At 47.4% G+C, this 24930-nt stretch overlaps 1 protein-coding gene across 2 annotated transcripts; it reads left to right on the top strand.

Moving 5' to 3' along the window:
• Positions 1-226: 226 nt before the first annotated feature.
• CLN6 (CLN6 transmembrane ER protein) lies at positions 227-24249 on the top strand. Of its 2 annotated transcripts, none has more exons than XM_070761955.1 (7): positions 227-341; positions 3000-3114; positions 5994-6092; positions 10619-10807; positions 13134-13189; positions 18333-18458; positions 21563-24249. In XM_070761955.1, the coding sequence occupies exons 2-7, from the start codon at positions 3112-3114 to the stop codon at positions 21852-21854; spliced, it is 765 nt and encodes a 254-aa protein (XP_070618056.1). In that variant the 5' UTR covers positions 227-341; positions 3000-3111; the 3' UTR covers positions 21855-24249. The 2 variants fall into 2 exon arrangements, with proteins under 2 accessions (XP_070618056.1, XP_070618055.1); XM_070761954.1 differs by having other exon boundaries at positions 273-596.
• The last annotated feature ends 681 nt before the right edge of the window (positions 24250-24930 follow it).

Genomic DNA, 24930 nt, shown 5'->3' with positions numbered 1-24930 from the left:
AAACTCTCATTGTATATTGGACAAAATAAATAAATATAATAAATAAAATATAATAAATAAAATATACAGTATATAAAAATCAGATTCGGGTCCCTCGGTCCTTCTCCAAGGAGCCCCATTTCCCCAGCCCCTTCGTTTCTCCCGGCCGAGGCCAGGCTGCAGCGGGGGAAGCTGTTCAGAGCGACTCGGCCTCTCCTCAGGCGCCCCAGCCCTTTGGGATGGGCACTGAGCCCACATCGGCTCGCAAACGCCCACACACAATACGTTCGTCCGGAGCGAGGCGCGTTTCCACAGCCGACCAGCCGCCGGGCCGGAGCGTCGCCGGGCTGTCCGCCTTGCAGGTTCGGAGCGGAGCGCGGCACCTCGTGACTGTGCCGAGGTCGGGCGGCCAGAGGGGGCAGCAGACTTTCCGCCAGGCCGGGGCCGCCCAAGCCCGTCCCGGCCGCCCCGCCGGAGCGTCTCTGCCCGCATGGCGGCTTCCAACCGGCGTCGGCCATGAACGGCGACCGCAGCTCCGCAGGGAGGGAGCCTCCCGCCGCCCTCGCCGCCTCGCGATTCCCGGCCTCCCTGAGGAGGCGCCACACGGCCGGCCGCAGGTGCTCCGTCCCACCCACCCACCCGTCCGCAGCCCCCGGGATCCCCCTCCTGCGCCGGGCCGGGAGGGGAGGAGGGCAGGCAGAAGCGCAGCCGAGCCGCGGTCTTTCGGGGCCGCCTGCCGGGGAAGCTGCAGGGCTACCCGGCCGTGGGTGCCGGCGAGCCGGGCTGCCCCCGCGAGCCCCACGAACGCTTCCAGCGAGCGGGCGGCGCCAGTCGGAGCCCCGGAGGAGAACCCGCCGCCCACCCCGCGGCCCTCGCCCTGCCCCGCGACGAGAAAGCCGGGCTCCGTCTCTGCGGTCTTCGTGACGGGACTTCTCGGCGGGTTTTGCGGAGGAAGCGGCGCTTTGTAGGACTCGGGAATCCGCTGGAGTAACTTTCCAGAGTTGCGGACTGCAACTCCCAGAAGGCGGGCCGTAGCTCCTGCTGGCTGGGCCTTCTGGGAGTTGGTTCTGGCTGGCGCCTGAGGTGGAGAAACTGCGAGGGGGCCTCCCACCAGAGGTGGGCTGCTAAGGTGGAACGGTGACCTGTGCTCGCCCCTGTGGCTCTGAGCGCTGGTGGAGTCCAGTGCAATTCTACCTGCACCTGGGCAGGTAGCGAAATTATGCACGGACACGCAGGTGCGCCACGGGAATTAGCGGTACTAGAATTGCACTGGACTCCGCTAGCACTCAGAGCCATGGGCTCACCTGCGTGTCTGCGCGTGATTTTACTACCTGACTAGGTGCAGTAGTAGAATTGCACTGGACTCCGCTAGCACTCAGCCACGGGCTCACCTACGTGTCCGCGCGTGATTTTACTACCTGCCTAGGTGCAGTAGCAGAATTGCACTGGACTCCGCTAGCACTCAGCCACCGGCTCACCTGCGTGTCCGCGCGTGATTTTGCTACCTGCCTAGGTGCAGTAGTAGAATTGCACTGGACTCCGCTAGCACTCAGAGCTACGGGCTCACCTGCGTGTCCACGCGCGATTTTACTACCTGACTAGGTGCAGTAGCAGAATTGCACTGGACTCCACTAACACTCAGAGCCATGGGGGCAAGCACACGTCACCATTCCACCTTAGCAGCCCCACTCTAGGCCTTTTGGCTGGAAGATTTGACCCTCTTTGGTGGAGTTTGCCGTTCCTTTCCTGAGCTCCCTCAGTGTGTTCCTGCCATCAGTCCCATCCTCCCCCCCCTTCCTGCATTTTAGGGCAGGCAGGGTGCCAGGGAAGCATTTAACAGGAACGCATTTAAGGTTGTAGAGAAGGTAGTGGCGCTCCAACTCTGACGGTCCTTGGATGAAGCCAGTTATCTTGACCCTTTTCTGTCTGGTTTCAGGACCAGTCACAACACAGAAACCGCTTTCGCACTGATTGCTGATCTCTGGTGGGCCCTGGTTAAAGGTTGTTCCTTTATCCTGGTGCTTCTTGACCTCTCAGTGGCCTTCAATACCATTGACCATGGTATCCTTATTTGACATCTCGAGGAGTTGGAAGCAGGGGGCACCATTCTACGATGGTTCTCTTATCTCTCTAGAAATTCATAGACGGTGTTAGTGGAGGGACTGAGGTCCACCCCAAAGCCTCTACTTTGTGGGGTACCCCAGGGGTCTGTCCTCTCCCCTCCACTTTTTAACATTTACATGAAACTAGGTGAGATCATCCAAAGGCACAAGGTGTGGTATCATCAGTACGCTGATGATACCCAATTATACATATACAGGCAGAAATCTTCAAACTTGGCCACTTTAAGACTTGTGGCCTTCAACTCCCAGAATTCAACTATGCTGGCTGGAGAATTCGGGGAGTTGAAGTCCACGAGTCTTAAAGTGGCCAAGTTTAGGAGATTTCTGGTCTTAGGTTAGACATTCTGGATTTAAAGTCATGATAGTGGGCTAATTGTGGGAAGGAAACAGTCGGTGTCCTTAGAAAAATCAGACTGTTAAAATGGACATGAACTGCAGCCAATTTTGGAGGCAAAGAGGGGTCTTGACTTAATTGAATCCCCCCTCCCCCTGAGATCCTTGTGGCATCTTGGGGTCAGGCAGGGGTGTCACAGACTATGATTAAAATAAAATCAAGATAAGGCTGTTTTGATGCGATGCACATAAATACAGCTGAAGTTTGGATCACACACCCATGGTACTGTTTAACCTTTTTTAATCCTGCCTAAAGTGCTGAGGACAGGTGAGTCTGTGTTGGCCAAAGGTTGGCACACCTGCATTCCAGGATGCACCAAGAAGGGCCAAGATGCTGTTCACAGACAACGACTAAATTATTGGCCCACAGGGATGGAGGCTGCTGCCATGTTACCTTCAAAGAGGAGGGTAGTAGAAAGATACCTTTTCCTCAGATTGTGTCTGGGTGTGTTTCGGTCTCACTTTCTGACATTACATCCCTTGCCTTCTTGCTTTCACTCCCAGGCATGGAGCAATCCTCAAGGATGATGTTTGCAGGGATTCCTGCTTCCATTTTGACTTGTGGTTTTATTTCACCCTGCAAAACTGGGTCCTGGACTTTGGGCGGCCCATCGCCATGGTGAGTACCTGGGGATGATGGGGAAAAGGAATCCTCAATCTGAGTATTGCATTGGCAGTTCTGTGTTAGCAAAAACTTCAGAAGAGAAGGATTTAGGGGTAGTGATTTCTGACAGTCTCAAAATGGGTGAACAGTGCAGTCAGGTGGTAGTGAAAGCAAGTAGGATGCTTGGCTGCATAGCTAGAGGCATAACAAGCAGGAAGAGGGAGATTGTGATCCCGCTATATAGAGCGCTGGTGAGACCCCATTTGGAATACTGTGTTCAGTTCTGGAGATCTCACCTACAAAAAGATATTGACAAAATTGAACGGGTCCAAAGACGGGCTACAAGAATGGTGGAAGGTCTTAAGCATAAAACGTATCAGGAAAGACTTAATGAACTCAATCTGTATAGTCTGGAGGACAGAAGGAAAAGGGGGGACATGATCGAAACATTTAAATATGTCAAAGGGTTAAATAAGGTTCAGGAGGGAAGTGTTTTTAATAGGAAAGTGAACACAAGAACAAGGGGACACAATCTGAAGTTTGTTGGGGGAAGATCAGAAGCAACATGAAAAAATATTTGACTGAAAGAGTAGTAGATGCTTGGAACAAACTTCCAGCAGACGTGGTTGGTAAAGCCACAGTAACTGAATTTAAACATGCCTGGGATAAACATATATCCATTGTAAGATAAAATACAGGAAATAATATAAGGGCAGACTAGATGGACCATGAGGTCTTTTTCTGCCGTCAGTCTTCTATGTTTCCATGGTGATTTGCGTTAAGGGTTCAGAGCAGAGGTGGGCTGCTAAGGTGGAACAGTGACCTGTGCTCACCCCCGTGGCTCTGAGTGCTAGCGGAGTCCAGCGCAATTCTGCCACTGCACCTGGGCAGGTAGCAAAATCGCACATGGACCCACAAGTGCGCCTGTGGCCCAGGTGCAGTAGCAGAATTGTGCTGGACTCCGCTAGTACTCAGAGCCACGGGGGTGAGCACAGGTCACTGTTCCACCTTAGCAGCCCACCTCTGCCTGGGAGGGGTTTCTGCCAAGCCCCAAATGGCACTTCAGTTTGGCAGAGGGAAAAGGCTGTTCTTATTTATTTTATTTATTTATTTATTTATTTATTTATTAGATTTGTATGCCGCCCTTCTCCGAAGACTCGGGGTGGCTAACAACAATATCAAAAGACAATGTAAACAAATCTAATATTAAAAATAATCTAAAAAACCCCAATTTAAAGAACCATTCATACATACAAGCATACCATGTATAAATTCTATAAGCCTAGGGGGAAGGGAAATTTCAATTCTCCCATGCCTGACGACAGAGGTGGGTTTTAAGGAGCTTGCGAAAGGCAAGGAGGGTGGGGGCAACTCTGATATCTGGGGGGAGCTGGTTCGAGAGGGTCGGGGCCGCCACAGAGAAGGCTCTTCTCCTGGGTACTGCCAAACGACATTGCTTAGTCGACGGGACCCGGAGAAGGCCAACTCTGTGGGACCTAACCGGTCGCTGGGATTCGTGCGGCAGAAGGCGGTCCCGGTTCTTCTCCTCAAATGTCCAGCCGGGCCACTTGCTCCATTCTCATTTTAAAATGTTCAAAATTTGTTTTAATTTGAAAGAAAACTAAAAGAGATGACGACCTGCTACGAAGCTTCCAGAGTCATCTTTATTTTCCAGAAACCCTGGAAGTAAATCAGGAATTATTCACTTTCAGTTTATCCTCATCTGACATCCTTGTTCACATGAACGTAAATAGCACAGCCCTTGAATGCGCATTGAATGTGAGGTCAGAATTGTGGGTGACATACCGTTCTACAAATATGTAAATACAGTGGTACCTCATCTTACGAACGCCTCTTCTAACGAGCTTTTCAAGATACGAACCCGGTGTTTAAGATTTCTTTGCCTCTTCTTCCGAACTATTTTCACCTTACGAACCCAAGCAGCTGCTGCTGGGATGAAGGGGTTTCTTCCCCCCCCCTTTTTTTGAAGAAAGAAAAGGGAGGGGCAGCTTGGAGGAGTAAAGATTTTGCATGCTTGCAAAGGCACTGAAATGGTGTCTTTTTAAGAAAGAAAAGGGAGGGGCAGCTTGGAGGAGTAAAGATTTTGCATGCTTGCAAAGGCACTGAAACAGTCTTTTTAAGAAAGAAAAGGGAGGGGCAGCTTGGAGGAGTAAAGATTTTGCATGCTTGCAAAGGCACTGAAACGGTGTCTTTTTAAGAAAGAAAAGGGAGGGGCAGCTTGGAGGAGTAAAGATTTTGCATGCTTGCAAAGGCACTGAAACGGTGTCTTTTGAAAAAAGAAAAGGGAGGGGCGCCCCCCTTGCCTTTCTTCCTTCCCACTCACCCTTTAGCCTAGCCTTGCTTCTTCCACCCGCCCCCTTTAGCTGCTCCTCCCTGCCCTCTGTTCGCCTCCCTTCTAAAGTTTGGGATTTTCCTGAAGGATTTGCACGCATTATTTGCTTTTACATTGATTCCTATGGGAAACATTGTTTCATCTTACAAACTTTTCACCTTACGAACCTCCTCCTGGAACCAATTAAGTTCGTATGATGAGGTACCACTGTATGTCTCTTGGTTGATATGCATGTAAGGATGGTGGTGCTTTAATTTTTCAGCGCCAGCTGTTTATTCGCTTGCAAATCCTCCTCCCTGTCCTGTATATATTTTGCAAAGAAGATTTGGGATTAGGGTGTTTGCATTGCTCTGAGATTAATTTTCCTTGCCATTGGCTTTTGACATTGCCTCCCTCTGTCAGTCTGACCCACACAAACACAGAGAGAAAAATATCAGCAAGCAAGATTGCCTTTACAGCCAAGCTCGACAAAAATGTGCAATAGAAAGCCCACCAATAACTATCTTGCTTCTTGCTTTTTTGTGTATGTCTCCCTCTGCAGATCATACTTCCACTGGAATGGTTTCCCCTGAATAGGCCGAGCGTTGGGGATTATTTTCACATGGCCTATAATGTCATCACACCCTTTATTCTCCTGAAGGTAAAATAGTTTGGTTTCTTCTTGCACAAAAGCATCTAGATCAGTGTTGTCAACTCCCTGTATTCCCTAACCCGCCATGCTGTCTGCCACCCTAGGGAAGGGGAGGGTTAGGGTTGGGGTTAGGTTTATTAGGGAAGGGGAGGGGCCCAGCATCTGGACTTGGCCCACCCACCCAAGGGGAGGGTTAGGGTTATTAGGGAAGGGGAGGGGGCCGTCATCTGGACTTGGCCCACCCACCCTAAGGAAGGGGAGGGTTAGGGAATGGGAGGGTTAGGGTTCATAGGGAAGCGGAAGGTTAGGGTTAGGGTTATAAGGGAAGGGGAGGGTTAGGGTTATTAGGGAAGGGGAGGGGCCCGGCATCTGGACTTGGCCCCCCCACTCTAGGGAAGGGGAGGGTTAGGATTCATAGGGTAGGGGAGGGGCCTGCATCTGGACTTGGCCCACCCACCCTAGGGAAGGGGAGGGTTAGGGTTAAGGTAAGGGTTATTAGGGAAGGGGAGGGGCCCGTCATCTAGACTTGGCCCACCCACCCTAGGGAAGGGGAGGGTTGGGGAAGGGGAGGGTTAGGGTTCATAGGGAAGGGGAGGGGCCCGGCATCTGGACTTTCCCCACCCACCCTAGGGAAGGGGAGGGTTAGGGAAGGGGAGGGTTAGGGTTAAGGTAAGGGTTATTAGGGAAGGGGAGGGGCCCGTCATCTAGACTTTCCCCACCCACCCTAGGGAAGGGGAGGGTTGGGGAAGGGGAGGGTTAGGGAAGGGGAGGGTTAGGGAAGGGGAGGGTTAGGGTTAAGGTAAGGGTTATTAGGGAAGGGGAGGGGCCCGTCATCTAGACTTTCCCCACCCACCCTAGGGAAGGGGAGGGTTGGGGAAGGGGAGGGTTAGGAAAGGGGAGGGTTAGGGTTAAGGTAAGGGTTATTAGGGAAGGGGAGGGGCCCGTCATCTAGACTTTCCCCACCCACCCTAGGGAAGGGGAGGGTTGGGGAAGGGGAGGGTTAGGGAAGGGGAGGGTTAGGATTAAGGTAAGGGTTATTAGGGAAGGGGAGGGGCCCGTCATCTAGACTTTCCCCACCCACCCTAGGGAAGGGGAGGGTTGGGGAAGGGGAGGGTTAGGGAAGGGGAGGGGTAGGCAAGGGGAGGGGTAGGCAAGGGGAGGGGTAGGGTTGGGGTTAGGGTTATTAGGGAAGGGACTCGAAATCCATACATAAAATTGTCAAGCTTGAAGAACATTGATCTAGATCAAGGGTGTCAAACTCAAAGCCCACAGTGCCTCCCTGGAAATGGTGACGGACTGGCCCATGGTGCCTCCGCCAACGAAAACGGGCTCCCAAGCTCCGTTTTTGGCTGTGACAGCCTCCTGCAACCCTTTGCCAAAGAAAACGGAGCTCAGGAGGGCTGCGTATGGCCCTCCAGAGGTCCGTTGTCACTGGCAGAGAATTTCAGGAGGCTGTTGCAGCTGAAAAAAGGAGCTCAGGATCCCATTTTCATGGCAGAGTGCTCGGGGCCACCACAGGTGCCAACACAAATGAACTTCAGATGGCCACACCCATCCTGGCCACAGCCACGCCCCCCTCCGAGATCAAACACAACTATGATGCTGCCCTCATTGAAATCGAGTTTGACATCCCTGATCTAGATAAACACAACATATATCAACTTGCTTTCCCCCCAGACTCTTAAATTCTGATGCTGGTGGGAGGGGGATAAAAGAAGCCAACTTGGGCGGATTTGTCAGGCCCAAGTGTGAATTTGGACAGTAGAATTCCTTGCCTGGAAGTCACGCATTGCAATGTCCTGGTTCCAATTTGCAAGATAGTTGTGCCTTGCTATAGTGTCCATTTGCTCTTGGTCAGCAGCAGTGAGTTTTGCCACAAGCTTTTGAGGGGGAGGAAATGGGTAAGAAGTGTCTGAAATTGCTGACGGATGATAGATGTTCCACTCAGACTGTCATCTTCTTGTGCTGGAAATCAGGGATGAAAACGCTCCATAAGCAGAACCTTTGGAAAGTGCCTCCTTGCAGAGCTCTGTTCATCTGTCTGTGAATAGCTGAGACTACAAACCCATCAACACGATGGCTGAGACTGGTTGATGTTGCCAGTCAACCTTCCCAAATGTTTGGAAAATGAGGAATGTTGGAAGGGGTCTTTGCTGTTGGATTAGGGTTAGGAGACACATCTATGGGTCGGAGGATTGCTTTCCGTTTGTTTGTTTGTTTGTTTGTTTGTTTATTTATTAAATTTGTATGCCGCCCCTCTCCGTAGACTCGGGGCGGCTCACAGCAATAGTAGAAAACAATGTAAAATACAAATCTAATGTTTAAAAAACTAAAAACCCATAATTTAAAAACATACACACAACATACCATACCTAAACTATATAGGCCTGGGGAAGATGTCTCAATTTCCCCATGCCTGACGGCAAAGATGGGTCTCAAGAAGCTTACGAAAGGCAAGGAGAGTGGAGGCAATCCTAATGTCCGCGAGGGGAGCTGGTTCCAGAGGGTCGGGGCCACCACAGAGAAGGCTCTTCCCCTGGGACCCGCCAGACGACATTGTTTAGTCGACGGGACCCCGAGAAGGCCAACTCTGTGGGACCTAACTGGTCGCTGGGATTCGTGTGGCAGAAGCCGGTCCCGGAGATATTCTGGTCCGATGCCATGAAGGGCTTTATAGGTCATAACCAACACTTTGAATTGTGACCGGAAACTGATTGGCAACCAATGCAGACTGCGGAGTGTTGGTGTGACATGGGCATTTTTGGGAAAGCTCATGATTGCTCTCGCAGCTGCATTCTGCACGATCTGAAGTTTCCAAACACTTTTCAAAGGCAGCCCCATGTAGAGAACATTGCAGTTCCCAGTTCCTTCCCCAGTTTAAATTCTAGGAACCATTATGCCCTTACTTTGTATTTTGTCCTATAATTTGGAGGCCAGACTCCAATACAGATATTGGAGGAATTGCAATATTTCAAAGTGCTGCTGGGAGGAAGGGCCACATCCCTGGGTCGAATGAGCAACATTTCCGTGAACACAGCTCAGTCTGGCTTCTTCTTCGTGACTAAGCCAAGAAAATCTGTTTAAAAAATGGTTGAGTGAGTCATGGAATAAGATCTAGGGGGGGAGAGGCTGTCATTTAGCCATCTGACTCACCCTCGTGATGGGACTTGATGGGTCTGGATGGGTGTCAACAGACTCAAAGTCAACCCGGATAAGACGGAGTGGCTGTGGGTTCTGCCTCCCAAGGACAATTCCATCTGTCTGTCCATCACCTTGGGGGTGGGGAATTATTGACCCCCTCAGAGAGGGTCCGCAACTTGGGCGTCCTCCTAGATCCACAGCTCACATTAGAGAAACATCTTTCAGCTGTGGCGAGGGGGGCGTTTGCCCAGGTTCGCCTGGTGCACCAGTTGCGGCCCTATTTGGACCGGGACTCACTGCTCACAGTCACTCATGCCCTCATCACCTCGAGGTTCGACTACTGTAATGCTCTCTACATGGGGCTACGTTTGAAAAGTGTTCAGAAACTTCAGATCGTGCAGAATGCAGCTGCGAGAGCAATCATGGGCTTCCCAAGGTATGCCCATATTACACCAACACTCTGCAGTCTGCATTGCCTTTCGCAAGCTCCTTAAAACCCACCTCTGTTGTCAGGCATCCTTCTAGTCTTATAGAATTTATACATGGTATGCTTGTATGTATGAGTGGTTCTTAAAATTGGGGTTTTTTAGATTGTTTTAATATTAGATTTGTTTACATTGTCTTTTTATATTGTTGTTAGCCACCCCGAGTCTTCGAAGAGGGGCGGCATACAAATCTAATAAATACAAAATACAATACTTGCGGCCAATTTTTTGACAAACGGCAAAGAGAGAAGAGGGGACAACTGGGGCTCGGGAGATCTCTAGGGCAGCCCTGGGTCAGCAGCTTCTCCATCACATCTCCCTTAAACTGGGTTGTAATGCCAGTTTAAGAGGAAAGGGGGCCACCGAGAACTTCCTCCATTCTGCAGTGGGGACGGGAAGGGGGGAGGATCCTGCTATTCCAGGGATGGGGTTTAGATAGAGGCACCCACACTTCTGCAGGGGCTTTATCTCAGGAACAGTTTTGGTTGATTTATTGATTGATTGATTGGTTGGTTGATTATTTATTTATTTATTTGATTTTATTTTTTTTTATGCCGCCCTTCTCCTTAGACTCAGGGCAGCTTACCAACATGTTAGCAATAGCACTTTTTAACAGAGCCAGCCTATTGCCCCCCACAATCCGGGTCCTTATTTTACCCACCTCGAAAGGATGGGTCAACCTTGAGCCGGCGATGAGATTTGAACCGCTGACCTGCAGATCTAGCAGTCAGCTTTAGTGGCCTGCAGTACTGCACTCTACCCCCTGCGCCACCTCGGCTCATGTTTTTGTGGGAGTTGGATTCCTCTTAGGAAAGGGGAGGAGCTTCCCACTTTGACTTGATTGAGTTTGGGAGGGGCTGAAGGGGCTGACTTTGCTCCCCGGCCTCACACCGCTTGCTTTGTGTGCAGTTGATGGAGCGCTCCCCCAAGGCTCTTCCCCGCTCCATGGTCTATCTCTGCATCATCATATTCGTCATGGGGGCCAGCATCCACCTGGTGGGGGACTCTGTCAATCACCGACTGATCTTCAGTGGCTACCAGCTCCACCTGTCCGTCCGAGAGAATCCAATCATCAAAAATCTCAAGCCGGAGACCCTGGTGAGAGAGGTTGCTTCACTCTGCTTGTCTGTCTGTCTGTCTGTCTTTTTATCTACCTATATCACCATCTATATGGAATAGAATAGAATAGAATAGAATAGAAATTCTTTATTGGCCAAGTGGACACACAAGGAATTTGTCTTTGATGCAGATGCTCTCAGTGTACATAAAAGAAAATATTTTGTCAAGAATCATGAGATAAAACAATGATCGTCATAGGGTACAAAGAAGGAATCAGTAATCAATCAATATTAATAGAAATCGTAAAGATACAAGTAACAAATTATAGTCATACAATCGTAAGTGGGAGGAGAGGGGTGATTGGAATGATGAGAAGACTAATAGTAATAGTAATGCAGCCTTAGTGAGTAGTTTGACAGTGTTGAGGGAATTATTTGTTTAGCAGAGTGATGGTGTCCGGGAAGGAACTGTTCTTGTGTCTAGTTGTCTTGGTGTGCAGTGCTCTATAGCGTCGTTTTAAGGGTAGGAGTTGAAACAATTTATGTCCAGGATGTGAGGAGTCAGTAAATATTTTCACCGCCCTCTTTTTGACTCATGCAGTATACAGGTCCTCAAGGGAAGGCAGGTTGGCAATAATTGTTTTTTCTGCAGCTCTAATTATCCTCTGAGGTCTGTGACTGTCTTGTTGGGTTGCAGAATCGAACCAGAAAGTTATAGAGGTGCAGATGACAGACTCAATGATTCCTCTGTAGAACTGAATCAGCAGCTCCTTGGGCAGTTTGAGCTTCCTGAGCTGGCGCAGAAAAAACTTTCTTTGTTGTGCTTCTTTGATGACATTTGTGATGTTAGGTGACCATTTTAAGTCTTGAGATATGATAGAACCTAGAAATTTGAAGGTCTCTACTTTTGGTACTGTGTTGTCTAGTATAGTAAGAGGTGGTAGAATGGGAGGATTTCTCCTAAAGTCTACCACCATTTCTACAGTTTTCAGTGTGTTCAGTTCTAGATTTTTCCGATCACACCACAAGGATAGTTGTTTGTTGTTTGTTTGTTTATGTTTATTTAGATTTGTATGCCGCCCCTCTCTGCAGACTCGGGGTGGCTCACAACAAAGTGAAAAAACAGTTTACAACAAATCTAAATTTCTACTAAAAACATTTTTAAAAACCCATTTTCTAAACACATACATACACACATACCATTCATAAATTGTATATGCCCGGGGGAGATGTCTCAGTTCCCCCATGCCTGACGACACAGGTGGGTCTTAAGGAGCTTATGAAAGGCAAGGTGAGTAGGGGCAGTTCTAATCTCCGGGGGGAGTTGGTTCCAGAGGGCCGGGGCCGCCATAGAGAAGGCTCTTCCCCTGGGGCCCGCCAACCGACATTGTTTAATTGACGGGAGCCGGAGAAGGCCCACTCTGTGGGACCTAATCGGTCGCTGGGATTCGTGCGGCAGCAGGCGGTCTCGGAGATATTCTGGTCCAGTGCCATGAAGGGCTTTAAAGGTCATAACCAACACTTTGAATTGTGACCGGAAGTTGATCGGCAATCAATGCAGACTGCGGAGTGTTGGTGAAACATGGGCATACCTAGGTAGGCCCATGACTGCTCTCGCAGCTGCATTTTGTTCAACTCCCCGTCTGTATGCTGTTTCATAGTTGTCTCGAATGAGACCAATCACTGTTGTATCGTCTGCAAACTAGTTTAACAGATGGATCATTTGAAATGCAGTCATTAGTATGGAGAGAGAAGTGGAGAGAGCACACAGCTTTGGGGGGGAGGGCTGTGCTAATTTACAGGTATCTGATGTAATTCTGCTTAACTTAACCTGCTGCTTTGTGTCTGTTAGGAATCTCTATCTATCTATTTATTTATTTTATGAAATGCTTTAATATGGCACTCTCTCAAGCGACAGCTCTGGGCAATTTATGGGATTAAAAATAAAATAGGACCCAATCAAATAGTCCTCAATTTATGACTGGTCACTTAACAACTCTTGGAAGTTGTTGTTGTTGTTTTTTAAAAAAAGCTACTGATGAATTGCAGCATCCCATGGTCGTATGACTGAAATTTACTACTTTTTTGCTGTTTTGCAGGAGAAAATAGAAAAACCAAAAAGCCCAAAGCATAGGCTGGCTTCAATTACGACCACCTGATTTGTTTAACAATGGCAGGGGACATGCTTTATGACCATCATTAAAATTATCATAAAATCGAGTTTGATCACTTGGTGCCTTGACTTGCAACCCCAATAAATTGCAACTGGCCACTCCTTGGTCGTACATTGAGGACTATATGTCACTAGCGGACATGCTAGCCAAGTGCTTTGCTGTCTTTGGACTCTTTCATTTCCTTCCTTTCAGATCGATTCCTTTGAACTGCTGTACTATTACGATGAGCACCTGGGCCATTCAATGTGGTGAGTCTTGGCTCCCTTTCCCTGTTGCTGCAGAAGAAACGTGGCCTCATTTGTGGGCTGAGAAGGCGCGAGAGAGACGGGCGGTTGGGCATCATGAGAGACGCTGCCATTTGCTTGGGGTGGGCACCTTCGTTAGCTCCCTTGGAGGGCCCATGGGGCTTTGCCACTCATCTTGTTTCCTTCTTAAAAGATTTCTCAGCCATCCTTTGGGGCAAAGCAATCAGCCCCTTCCCACATTTGCATCTATTCTGAAACAAAGTGGAGAGATACAGCCAAAAAAGGATCAGCCATTCCTGAGCTTAAAGTCTTGGAATTTAATCTGGGATCTTTTTCTTCACATCCTGAAATATTGGTCTGCTGATGACATTTTAGTAAACCCCACCACTCAACATCTTGGTAACAAGATTTTCATTGACCAAGAATTGGAAAAATAATAATAATAATTATTATTATTATTATTATTATTATTATTATTATTATTAATTAGATTTGTATGCAGCCTCTCTCTGAGGACCCGGAGTGGCTCACAACAAGCAATACATCTACAAATCCAATTAAAAAAAAAACAATTTTAAAAACCCCTTATAAAACAACCATACAATCCAGACAAACCATACATAAATCATAACGGCTAGGGGTATGTCAGTTTCCCCATGCCTGGTGACATAGATGTGTTTTCAGGAGTTTGCGAAAGGCAAGAAGGGTGGGTGCAGTCCTAATCTCCGGGGGGAGTTGATTCCAGAGGGCCGGGGCTGCCACAGAGAAGGCTCTTCCCCTGGGTCCCGCCAGATGACATTGTTTTGTCGATGGGACCCGGAGAAGGCCAATAATAATAATAATATAAAATAATAAAATATTAGAGTTGGAATGGACCTTGGAGGTCTTCTAGTCCAACCCCCTGCTCAAGCAGGAAACTCTATAACATTTGAGACTAGTCTCTTCTTAAAAACCTTAATAATTAGTCTGGTTACACCTGAATTCCTGTTCCTGCTGTCCTTTGTTGGAGATGCTGATGGGTGAGACTTTCCACCAAAGTACTCCTGCACCTGCCTGCAACCTCCCGGTGGGCCGGGAGAACTATGAGGGATGCAACAGGCCAAAAGGGGGTTTTGGTGGTGTTTTCAAAGCCTAAATCAAGGATTTCCGTGCAGGGTTGCTTTTTTAAGTCTCCCGTTTCTTTTGCATTTCCCCACATTATAGGTTGGTAATAAGTCTTTCAAGCTCTTAGCCTGGAGATCTCCCTTGTTTTCATTAAGAAGAAGTGCCTGGACTTTTGCCAAACAAGCCTGTGCCTTGTCTGAAAAGGATTTGGATTCAATAAAGTGGCCCCTCTTTGTCCAGCTGTCCACATGACCCCAAGGCAAAGTTGCTGCTGCAGCTTTAAGAATCCTATTAATGTTAATGGGTCATTGCCTTAAAGCCACAGCATCCTTTTTCCTTTTCCCTGTGAGCAGCCAATGATGATAGATACAGAACTGAAAAGGTGCCTAAGAATCAGGAGGAATCTGTTAGTGCAATGTTTCTCAACCTTGACAGCTTGACGCTGTGTGTCAGGCCTGCCCATTTAGGTCCCTACGTAAGAAAGACCCACAAGTCCACTTGATTGAAGAGATAGGTTCTTTTGCTAAGGATTAGTGGTTGCAAACAAAGCAAGGGCAGAAATAAAGTTTCCGTGTGAAATGTTACTGCATTTCCCCTTTCTCCCTGGCCCTCCCCACTTGACTGGTCTTTCTTCATCCAGTGGCATTCCGTGCAGGGGTCCCCAAACTTTTTACACAGGGGGCCAGTTCACTGTCCCTCGAACTGTTGTAGGGCCGGACTATAAAAAAAACCCTATGAACAAATCCCTATGCACACTGCACATACCTTATTTAAAGTAAAAAACAAAATGGGAACAAATACAATATTTAAAATAAAGAAGAAGTAATAAGTAATTAAGTAATTAATAATTAAGTAATAAAGTAATTTATACTTCTTTATTAACAAGTAAATTTAAACTTAAATCAACAAACTCAATTTCTCCTTCCTTCCTTCCCTCCCTCCCTCCTCTCCACTTCTCTCTTCCCTCTTCCTTTTCTCTCATTTGTTTCATTTTCCTCTCCCTCGTTCTTTCCCTCCATCATTTTCTCTTTCTCTCTCTGTCTCTTTCCGTCTCTGCCTCTTCCTTTCTCTCTCCCTCTCTATCTCTCCCTCTTTCTCTTTATTTTTTCTCTCTGTCCCTCTCTCTTTCTCTTTCTTTCTCTCTCTCTTCTCTCTTTCTCTCACTCACCCTCTTTCTAACTCTCCCTCTTTGTATCTCTCACACTTTCTCTCTCTCCCCCTCTCTCTATTTCTCCCTTTCTATCTCTCCTCTTCATTTCTCTCTCCCTCTCTATTTCTCCCTCTTTCTCTCTCTTATTATATCGATCGGTAAAATCTCATGTGCTGCTGCGGGCCGGTTAAAAGACCTCAGCGGGCCGCATCCGGCCCACGGGCCGTAGTTTGGGGACCACTGCGTATAGGTGTTTTGAGAACCTCTTGGATATTTGATGTCACTCGCTGCAATTCACATTCCTTTCCCAGGCTCTGCAGCCTTGAAGGCTGGAATTGGCCAGTTCTCAACTCCCCCTTCCCTCATCTCTACCTTCTATAGAATAGAATAGAATTCGTTATTGGCCAAGTGTGATTGGACACACAAGGAATTTGTCTTTGGTGCAGATGCTCTCAGTGTACATTAAAAAAAAAGATACATTTGTCAAGAATCATGAAGTACAACACTTAATGATTGCCATAGAGGTCAAATAAGCAATGAAGAAACAATCAATATTAATAAAAATCTTAATGATACAAGCAACATTAGGAACATTATAAACTAAAACGGCTAGAAATAATCTGAACTAAATCCTTAAAGTCGCAATTTAGCGGTCAACAATTTAGTTGACAAATCGATAGTAAAGATCTTCGGACAATATAAGTTTCAAATATAAGCAAAATAAGAATGAAAATGTAAATTGTGTTAATCTTAACTTATATATGTTATCTCTATTTAGTGATAAATTACTATATATTAACTTGATATATTCATGAAAATCACTTTTTATAATCGCAGCATTAAGTTTTTACCTTTGTGATGTGTACCACCTACAGTTCACACTTTGGAAATGCTCATTTAGTGTTTTGTTATGTCCTATGTGTTATGTTCGTTTGTTTTTTCTTTTTTATAATCAATAACAATTATTTTTTTTAAAAAAAAGCAATGAAGAAACAATATTAATAAAAATCTTAGGTTCCAAGCAACAAGTTACAGTCATATAGTCCTAAGTGGAAGGAAATGGGTGATAGGAATGATGAGAAAAAACTAGTAGAAATAGAAGTTTGTTTGTTTGTTTGTTTGTTTGTTTGTTTGTTTGTTTATTAGATTTGTATGCCGCCCCTCTCCATAGACTCGGGGCGGCTTAAAGCAATAATAAACAATATATAACAAATCTAATAATTTAAGAGAAACACTAAAAACCCCATTATTAAAAGCAAACACACACACAAACATACCATACCTAAACTGTATAGGCCCAGGGGAGATGTTTCAATTCCCCCATGCCTGACGGCAGAGGTGGGTTTTAAGGAGTTTACAAAAGGCAAGGAGGGTGGGGGCAATTCAAATCTCTGGGGGGAGCTGGTTCCAGAGGGTCGGGGCCGCCACAGAGAAGGCTCTTCCCCTGGGTCCTGCCAAACGGCATTGTTTAGTTGACGGGACCCGGAGAAGGCCAACTCTGTGGGACTTAGTAAAAACTTTGGTAGTGTTGCAGGAATTATTTGTTTAGCAGAGTGATGGCGTTCAGGAAAAACTGTTCTTGTGTCTAGTTGTCTTGGTGTGCAGTGCTCTGTAGTGACGGTTTGCGGGTAGGAGTTGAAACAATTTATGTCCAGGATGCGAGGGGTCAGTAAATATTTTCACAGCCCTCTTTTTTCACTCGTGCAGTATACAGGTCCTCAATGGAAGGCAGGTTGGCAGTAACTGCTTACTTCCCCCCTGCCCTTTCCCTAATAGTTTATGGCAGGATGCTAGCAAAGCATTAAGATGAGGATGGCTGATCTGACAATGTGTGGATTTCAACTTCGAGAGTTCTCTAGTCAGCTCTACTAGCTGGAGGGTTCTGGGAGTTAAATCCACACATCTTCAAGCTGATAAGATTGAGAAATATTGTGTTAGCGCCTTTTCTGACCAGCACATTTCTTTCAAATCATACCTAGGTCTTGGAATATAAAGGGGTTTGGTCAGAAAAAGCACTCCTCCGGGTTATTTTTTTGCCACCAAAGATGAAAGGGCCTCTCTTCTTACAAGTGGGAGCAGGTTTATGGTTACTGTAGGCTGGCAGGATTCCTGTTCTGGCTTAAATGTCCAGTCTGAGTGGCTGGGTATTTCAGAGGGGTAAAGAGAAGAAGAGAGGGCTCTCTCACAGCTTGGTTACACTGTTAAGATCACTGGATACTCAAGGATGTAGACACTGAGGAATCAAGTAGTATTTTTATTAGGTCAAAAGAGGGTGAGGGCTCAGGCCATTAAGCACCTGATTTGTCCTCTTGCCAGAAAAAAGGGGCTGTTTAAAACACCAGGAGGCCCTTTGTCCCACCTTAGATTAGATTTAGATTAGATTTATTGGATTTACATGCCGCCCTTTCCGCAGACTCGGGGCGGCTCACAACAATAGCAAAAAACAGTACATAGTGACAAATCCAATGCCCACCAATCCAATTACAATTTTAAGTTAAGAAATTCATAAAACAATCCCAATATATATACAAAACAAGCACACAATCAATCAAACAGCAGAACAACATGGGCAAGGGGGAGATGTTTTAGTTCCCCCATGCCTGACGGCAGAGGTGGGTTTTAAGGAGTTTACGAAAGGCAAGGAGGGTGGGGGCAATCCTAATCTCAGGGGGGAGCTGGTTCCAGAGGGTCGGAGCCACCACAGAGAAGGCTCTTCCCCTGGGTCCCGCCAGACGACATTGTTTAGTCGACAGGATCCGAAGAAGGCCGACTCTGTGGGACCTAACCGGTCGCTGGGATTCGTGCGGCAGAAGGCGGTCCCGAAGATATTCTGGTCCGGTGCCATGAAGGGCTTCTCCCCCACAACCTCTTGCAATGTTGTTCTTTTCACAGGTACATCCCCTTCTTTCTCATTCTGTGCATATATTTTTCTGGCTGCTTCATACCCTGCAAAGAACAACAGCCAAGGATCCCTGTGGCTGCTTTACTCCTCATTGGGCCCAGCAGCCTCTATTACTGGTAAGTGAGCCCAGAAGGCAACAAAACCAAGGCAGGTACATGCGCCTGCGAGACGGTTGGTATCTCAGGGGTCAGGCAGCTGGTGTCTGGAACAGCCCAAGTGGAAGATGGAATAACGGGGCTGGAAGGGGCCTTGGAGGTCTTCTAGTCTGACCGCCGGCTCAAGCAGGAGACCCAAGACCATTCTGGACAAACAGCTCTCCAATCACCCTCCAGTGGTGGAACCCCCACAATTTCTGGAGAAAAGGTGTTCTGCTAATGAATTGTTTTACTGTGTTTCCCCAAAAATCAGGCATCTGATTTTCAGGGGATGCCTTTCACTGACTCGCTTCGTGGCAGCGCCACCAGGAGCCCCACCCAGCAGGAGCCTGCTGCCCATCCACTTCTGTGGCCGCTTGTCGCCACTTGCATGCGTTGGGCTGGCCTGGGGCTCTTGTCTCGGTGGCAGAGGCTTTTCCCTGAAGGCCCCGGACAGCGAAACGGAAGCCAGGGGTGATGCACGCAAATGGTGATAAGGGGCCTTAGAAGTGGGCCAGCAGCAGCTCCTGCTGGGTGGGGCTATCGGTGGCGCTGCCATGAGGCATGTCAGTGGAAGACACACACACACACACACACCGCTTTTGGCACGCAACGGCAAAAGGTTAGCCATCACTGGTCTAGTCCCTATGTTTAAAAAAAAAATCAAATTAGTGGGGCACAACCAATTTTTAATGAACCCCTGCTGACTTCTAGTAATTTTGCTCCTTTCTCAGTATCGGGAAGCTCCGTGTTTGAGGATATGTCTAGGATTTTCCTAAGCCTTGATTTCAAACTCTAATGCAGTGGTTCTCAACCTTTGTAATGCCGCGACCCCTTAATACAGTTCCTCATCTTGTGGTGACCCCCAACCAGTGTTCCCTCTAATTTTTTTTTGGGGGGGGGGGCGGAAAAGTATAGTGTCTGAGCGGCATCAAACAAACAAACAAACAAAAAACCCACCCTGTTTTGCCTCAGAGAATTTCAAAATAAAATACTGTACTGTGTGTCTATAACAGTGAGCTCATAATAGGGCAACTCTATCAATATCAAAATGCCACTTAAATAGTTGAGCTAGTTTCAAACTAGACTTTGATTTTCTTTCTCTCTTCCTTACTCCCATTCTTTTTCTTTCTCTTTTCCTTCCTCTCTTTTTTCTATCTGTTTCTCTCTCTTCCTCTCTTCCTCTCTCTCTCCTTCCCTCTCACTCTTTCCCTCTCGGCTTCTGGGCAGGTTTGGAAAACTCTGAGTTGATGATGATTTTTAAGTGAGCGATTGCTCACTGCTCAGCTTAGAGGGAACTATGCCCCCAACTATAAGTTTAGCGCCAATTCTTCCAACAGATCTTTAAGCTGATTGGCAAGAGGTCCGAGGGACACCCCCCCTGTAAACGCCTGATTGGTTGGATTGTAAAAATATGTTCCGAGATGCCGGAATAGAAGCTTTAGTTGCTAACACCCTTGGAAATTTGTCTTTTCCCACGGTCTTAGGCGACCCCTGTGAAATGGTCGTTCGACCCCCAAAGGGGTCCCGACCCCAAGGTTGAGAACCACTGCTCTAATGGTTCTGTAGTTTCCTGAGCCCACTTCTTTTTCCTTGATAAAGATTAGAAACAATGTTAGTTAGGATGAACATTTGAACAGACTTCCCAAGGTGGAATTTGCAAAAGACTCTGATAAACACAGCCCGGCCTCTTGCCTTTGAAACTGTTAAGAGAAGGGGCTGTCAGTTCTAGTCAGTGATCCTTTTATCTCGAGGGGGCAGAGGGTGGGTGGGAAAAGGGAACTCTGCCAAACTGATCCATAGAGGCCGTTTCAAACTCTGGTTCCGTCTCTTTCCAATTTCAAACTTTAAAACTCATCCAGAAAAAGAAAGAAGGGCAGGAGGGATGCCTGCTCTGTTTCCTTTTGGCGCTCGAGTATCTCGGGGGTCTCCCGGGGGTCTCTTCCCCTTGTGTTCCTTCAGCAACTGGCAGCAGTTTCAAGCAGTCACATCTCTCCCGGGTTGAAGCCTGGCATCTTTCCAAGTCCTTCTCACAAGACCCTTGGCTCAGAGGTGGGCTGCTAAGGTAGAAGGGTGACGGGTGCTCGTCCCCATGGGTCTGAGTGCTAGCGGAGTCCAGCGCAATTCTGCTACTGCACCTGAGCAGGTAGTGAAATCACATGCAGACACGCAGGTGCGCCATAGGCACGATTTCTCTCTTTTTTAAAAATAATTTTTTAAAAAATATTATTCAAAACACAAACATTACAAACACAACACATAACATTAAAAGGAGCTACGTTCGCTCCGCTCAAAATAGAAGGCGCGATTTCTCTACCTGCCCAGGTGCACTAACACTCAGAGCCACGGGGGCGAGCACACATCACCGTCCCACCTTAGCAGCCCACCTCTTCCTTGGCTGGCTCCTCTGAATGGGGTCGCGATGCCAGAGGGTGTGTGTGACCCCCGGGAAGGTGCTTTTTTTTGCCTCAGGGAGTAGTGTTTTTTTGCACCGAACAGTAGTACCCAGCACAGAGCAGGAGATTTGAAATGCATATAACAAACTCTTAAGAGACACCGTGGGAAAATATTGAACAGTGATGAAAAGAAAGGAGGAGCGAGACGGAGATAATGAGACAAACGAAAGTTAAGATGAGGAAATATGACAAAAGAGTGTATGTAGCGCTTGGCTTCACTCTGACTATGGTGGGAGACAAGAAAAGACCGCTATGTTTACTGTGTCTAAAAATGTTGGCAGCGGACAGCATAAAGCCAAATAAATTAAGGTGTCACTTAAACACCCCAATCATGCTGATAAGCTGCTTGAGTTTTTTCAGCGAATAACGAAAAACATGCTGAATATTGCAATCGTCCTGGCGGTGGGGGGCACGAAATGTTTACTTCTTGTAAGAGGGGCATAACAGAAAATACTTGAGAAACACTGCATTAGGCCATGCCTTCAGCATCAGGTCTGCCACCACCACCCCACCCCAATTCAGAGCTCTCCCACCCACCCCCAAAAGAGGGCAGCTACACCTCCTTCGCCCTTGAGAAGATCCTCCTGAACTCGGTCCCTCCCTCTCTCTCTTTCGCTCTCTCTCCTGCAGGTACCTGGTGACGGAGGGTCAGATCTTCACGCTCTTCATCTTCACCACCTTCGCCCTGGTGGCGCTGGTGATGCACCAGAAGCGGAAGGGCCTCACCATGGACAGCAACGGCCGCTTCCTCTTCTACTCCTTTATCCTCACGCTGGGGCTGGTGGCCCTCTGGATTGGCTGGCTCTGGAATGACCAAATCCTGCGGAAGAAATATCCCGGCATCATCTACGTCCCCGAACCCTGGGCCTTTTACACCTTGCACTTGAGGGATCTGCCCTCCACGAAGGAAGAGAGCTTTTGACGCGGCGGCTGGCTTTATTTGGGGTCCTTTGGGCAAGCCAGCAGGGTTTGGGTGGTACCCACAGAACCCAAGGAAGGGAGGCTTGGCGCTTGGCCACCCTCCCATTCATGGCTCTCGTACCCAAAGGAGCCTGGTTCTGTGTGGATTCGCTTGGAAGAATGTTCTCCCAAACTGAGGCCTCCTCCCAAATGAATCTCCAGAAGGAGCCCTAGGCTACAACGAGGGGATGTGGTTGTGGGACGAATACTCTGAACCCAAACGAGACTCTACCTAATCCGCTGATCTGACATTCCTTTTGCTCCAAAGTTTGTATTTTTCCACTGAAAAGATGTCTGGTCTATGTAGAGTTTGTCAGAATGTTGCGTGGAGAAGAAGAGGGTCCAGGAGACCCCGTGTGACGCCTGAGGTTCAACCTGTCTCCTCCTTTTGCATTTTCTATCATCCTACGTTGGGTGGAAATCTATGCAGAGATGAAGAACTGCTTACTTCGTGCAGCTCTCTCTTACAGAGACTCTGCATTCCGTTCTCAGCCAGGTCTTTGATAGCTACTTTGATTGTTTACTCCTCAGATTCATGGTGCAAGTAGCTAATACTAAGTCTAGTGAATTTTGAAATGGGGGAAAAAGACTTCCGGCCTTCTGGGTTTTTTTGCACTCACTAACATGGACAAGTGGCAGATACAACTGGGAAAGAGAGCGATTTGGTCAGGGTGCAAAAAGTGTTGCATTAGGTCAGGGGTCCCCAAACTTAGCAACTTTAAGACTTGTGGATTTCAATTCCCAGAATTCTCCAGTCAGCTATGCTGTGCTGGCTGGATAATTTTTGAAGTCCACCAGTCTTAAACCTGTCTGATTTATAGACCTCTGCATTAGATATTGCAAACATGAGATTAGGAGTAGCAAACATGCAAGGGAAAGAAAACAAATAGAGGTCAAAGAGCAGCTGCCATGTGGAAAGAGGCATCTGGCCCTCTACAGATAGACCTCAATTTGCAGCAGTTTATTTAGTGACCGTTCAAAGTTACAACAGCACTAAAAAAGGGACTTATGACCGGGGTGGGTTCCGATTTCCCTTGCTGCCAGTTTGCTTCCTCCCACGTCGTGTGGCCATGCTTTATGGGTGCGTGCAGGCATGCGCGGTGGCAAAACTGCCCCCCCCCCATGCACAGTGCCAGAAAATCAGCTGTGCATGTTCAGAAGAAATAAAACCCCGGGGAAAAAGTTCAAAAAAAGGATGGCGGCCAACACGGACCGGCACCAACCAAAGTGGTTCCGTGACATTATTGTGACATTACCGGTGGGTTGCTACTAGTTCGGGCGAACCGGGAGGAACTCATTTCGGCTTATGACCATTTTTCACACTTGCAACCACTGCAGCATCGCTGTGGCCACATGATCAAAATTCAGAGGGCAGCTGATTCATATTTATGACCATGGCGATGTCCAGAAGTCACGAGATCCCCTTTTGCAACCGCCTGACGAGCAAAGTCAATGAAAAAGCCAGTTACATTCAAATGTGTTGCTATTAACAACAGCAGTGATTCCCTTTACAACCGTGGCAAGAAAGAGGGTAAAAACGGGACAAAATTCATTTAACAAATGTCTGAAAAAACAGAAATGTTGGACTCGGCTGTGGCCCTAAGTCAAGGACTACCTGTAGATAGTTTATTGTCCCACACAGGGAAGTTCTTAGCTTTGATGATGACTGTTAGCAAATTATCCATCCCCAGCAGAGAATAAGAATTGTGAACCTATAGTAGTCCAGCCAATGCTAGCTATAAATTAGATGATGGTTCACTGATGAAGCCCGTCAGTCTCTTGACCAGTCGTATTATCTATAACAACTTGCAGTATCTTGAAACTTCAAGCAAAAGGAATGGTGGTAGAAGGATCCACTGAAGGGTAGACAGGCCACCTCCTTCTCCTTTTCTCTTGAAGAAAGAGATCCTTCTCAGACCCCAACTACGGTCAGGGTCTTTCTCTATTTAGCTGGCACTCTGGATGTTTTCTGAAGTTTAAGGGCTAGCTGGATAACACAAAAATGCACCAAATCCCAACTTCAGAAGAATTTCTGGGATCTACTGAGAGATAACTTGGCAAGAGTGTGAAGATGCAAGAAATAAACAAAGGATAATAATAATAATAATTTATTAGGTTTGTATGCCGCCCCTCTCCGAAGACTGATAAAGAGAGCTTGTGCAAACTAACAACAACATCCATTTCTTTGAAGCACTTCCAGGATGTAGTAGCAGCTACTATTGATGTTTATGGCCTTCGATATGATGCAGGGCTGCAGTCTGGAGGAGAGAAATGTATAACGGGGTGTAGCTATTCCATGTCTGCATCTCTACAGTGCGAGACACCCTGCTCTCCAGCCCCCAACAATCTACCAAAAAGGAATTTAGAAATGATCTTAAAAAGAAGTTTTTTCATATTACTGAGAATTGGGACAGAAAAGTATTTTTGTGGGAAAGAGGACTGATCTGATATTCTAATATTCCTGCAGCATTTGAAAGCCAAGTGAATCAACAGACGACCTCTGGAAGACAACTTCAAAACTAGGGGGAAAAAAGATCAACCCAACCTCTTTAGAATTCCTCCCTGTTGGGATGATGGGCTGCCCTTCGGCTCGGTGCCCTCCAGATGTTTTGGCGGTCAGTATCCATCCCCTACAGCCAGCATGGGCAGCCTAACACATCTGGAGAAGGGCCCAAGGGGCAGAAGCCCAAACCGCAGCCCATCCTGCCAGGAGGAAGATGCAGTCTCCAACCAGATGTGGTTGCACTGTCCCCGGGAGCTGTGGTTGAAAAGCATTTTGAACACTTCAGGTGCTGCTGTGGCCAGGAAAATCTGGGCTGTCGTGCTTGTCATTTTTTCCTGCACACCTGCCTGTTTCCTGGCCTTCCTATGGTTTCTTCTTCCCTCCCTTTGAATACTCAGGTGAGAAACCACACCTAAGAAATATGCAGAGACATCCTTTAAAGCAGTGTTTCCCAACCTTGGCAACTTGAAGATATTTGGACTTCAACTCCCAGAATTCCCCAGCCAGCAGTCCAAATATCTTCAAGTTGCCAAAG

The sequence above is a fragment of the Erythrolamprus reginae genome, chromosome 10 (assembly GCF_031021105.1).
Source record: "Erythrolamprus reginae isolate rEryReg1 chromosome 10, rEryReg1.hap1, whole genome shotgun sequence".
NCBI lineage: Eukaryota > Metazoa > Chordata > Lepidosauria > Squamata > Dipsadidae > Erythrolamprus > Erythrolamprus reginae.
Note: the sequence above shows the minus strand (reverse complement) of the source record. Positions and strands in the feature narration are given on the sequence as shown.

Bases quoted from the DNA above. Each gene is read 5' to 3' on its own strand.
- CLN6 (XM_070761954.1), top strand. From the start codon at position 496: ATGAACGGCGACCGCAGCTCCGCAGGGAGGGAGCCTCCCGCCGCCCTC. The intron at 3,115-5,993 runs GTGAGTACCTGG...CTCCCTCTGCAG, and splicing joins TTGGGCGGCCCATCGCCATG to ATCATACTTCCACTGGAATG. The intron at 10,808-13,133 runs GTGAGAGAGGTT...CCTTCCTTTCAG, and splicing joins ATCTCAAGCCGGAGACCCTG to ATCGATTCCTTTGAACTGCT.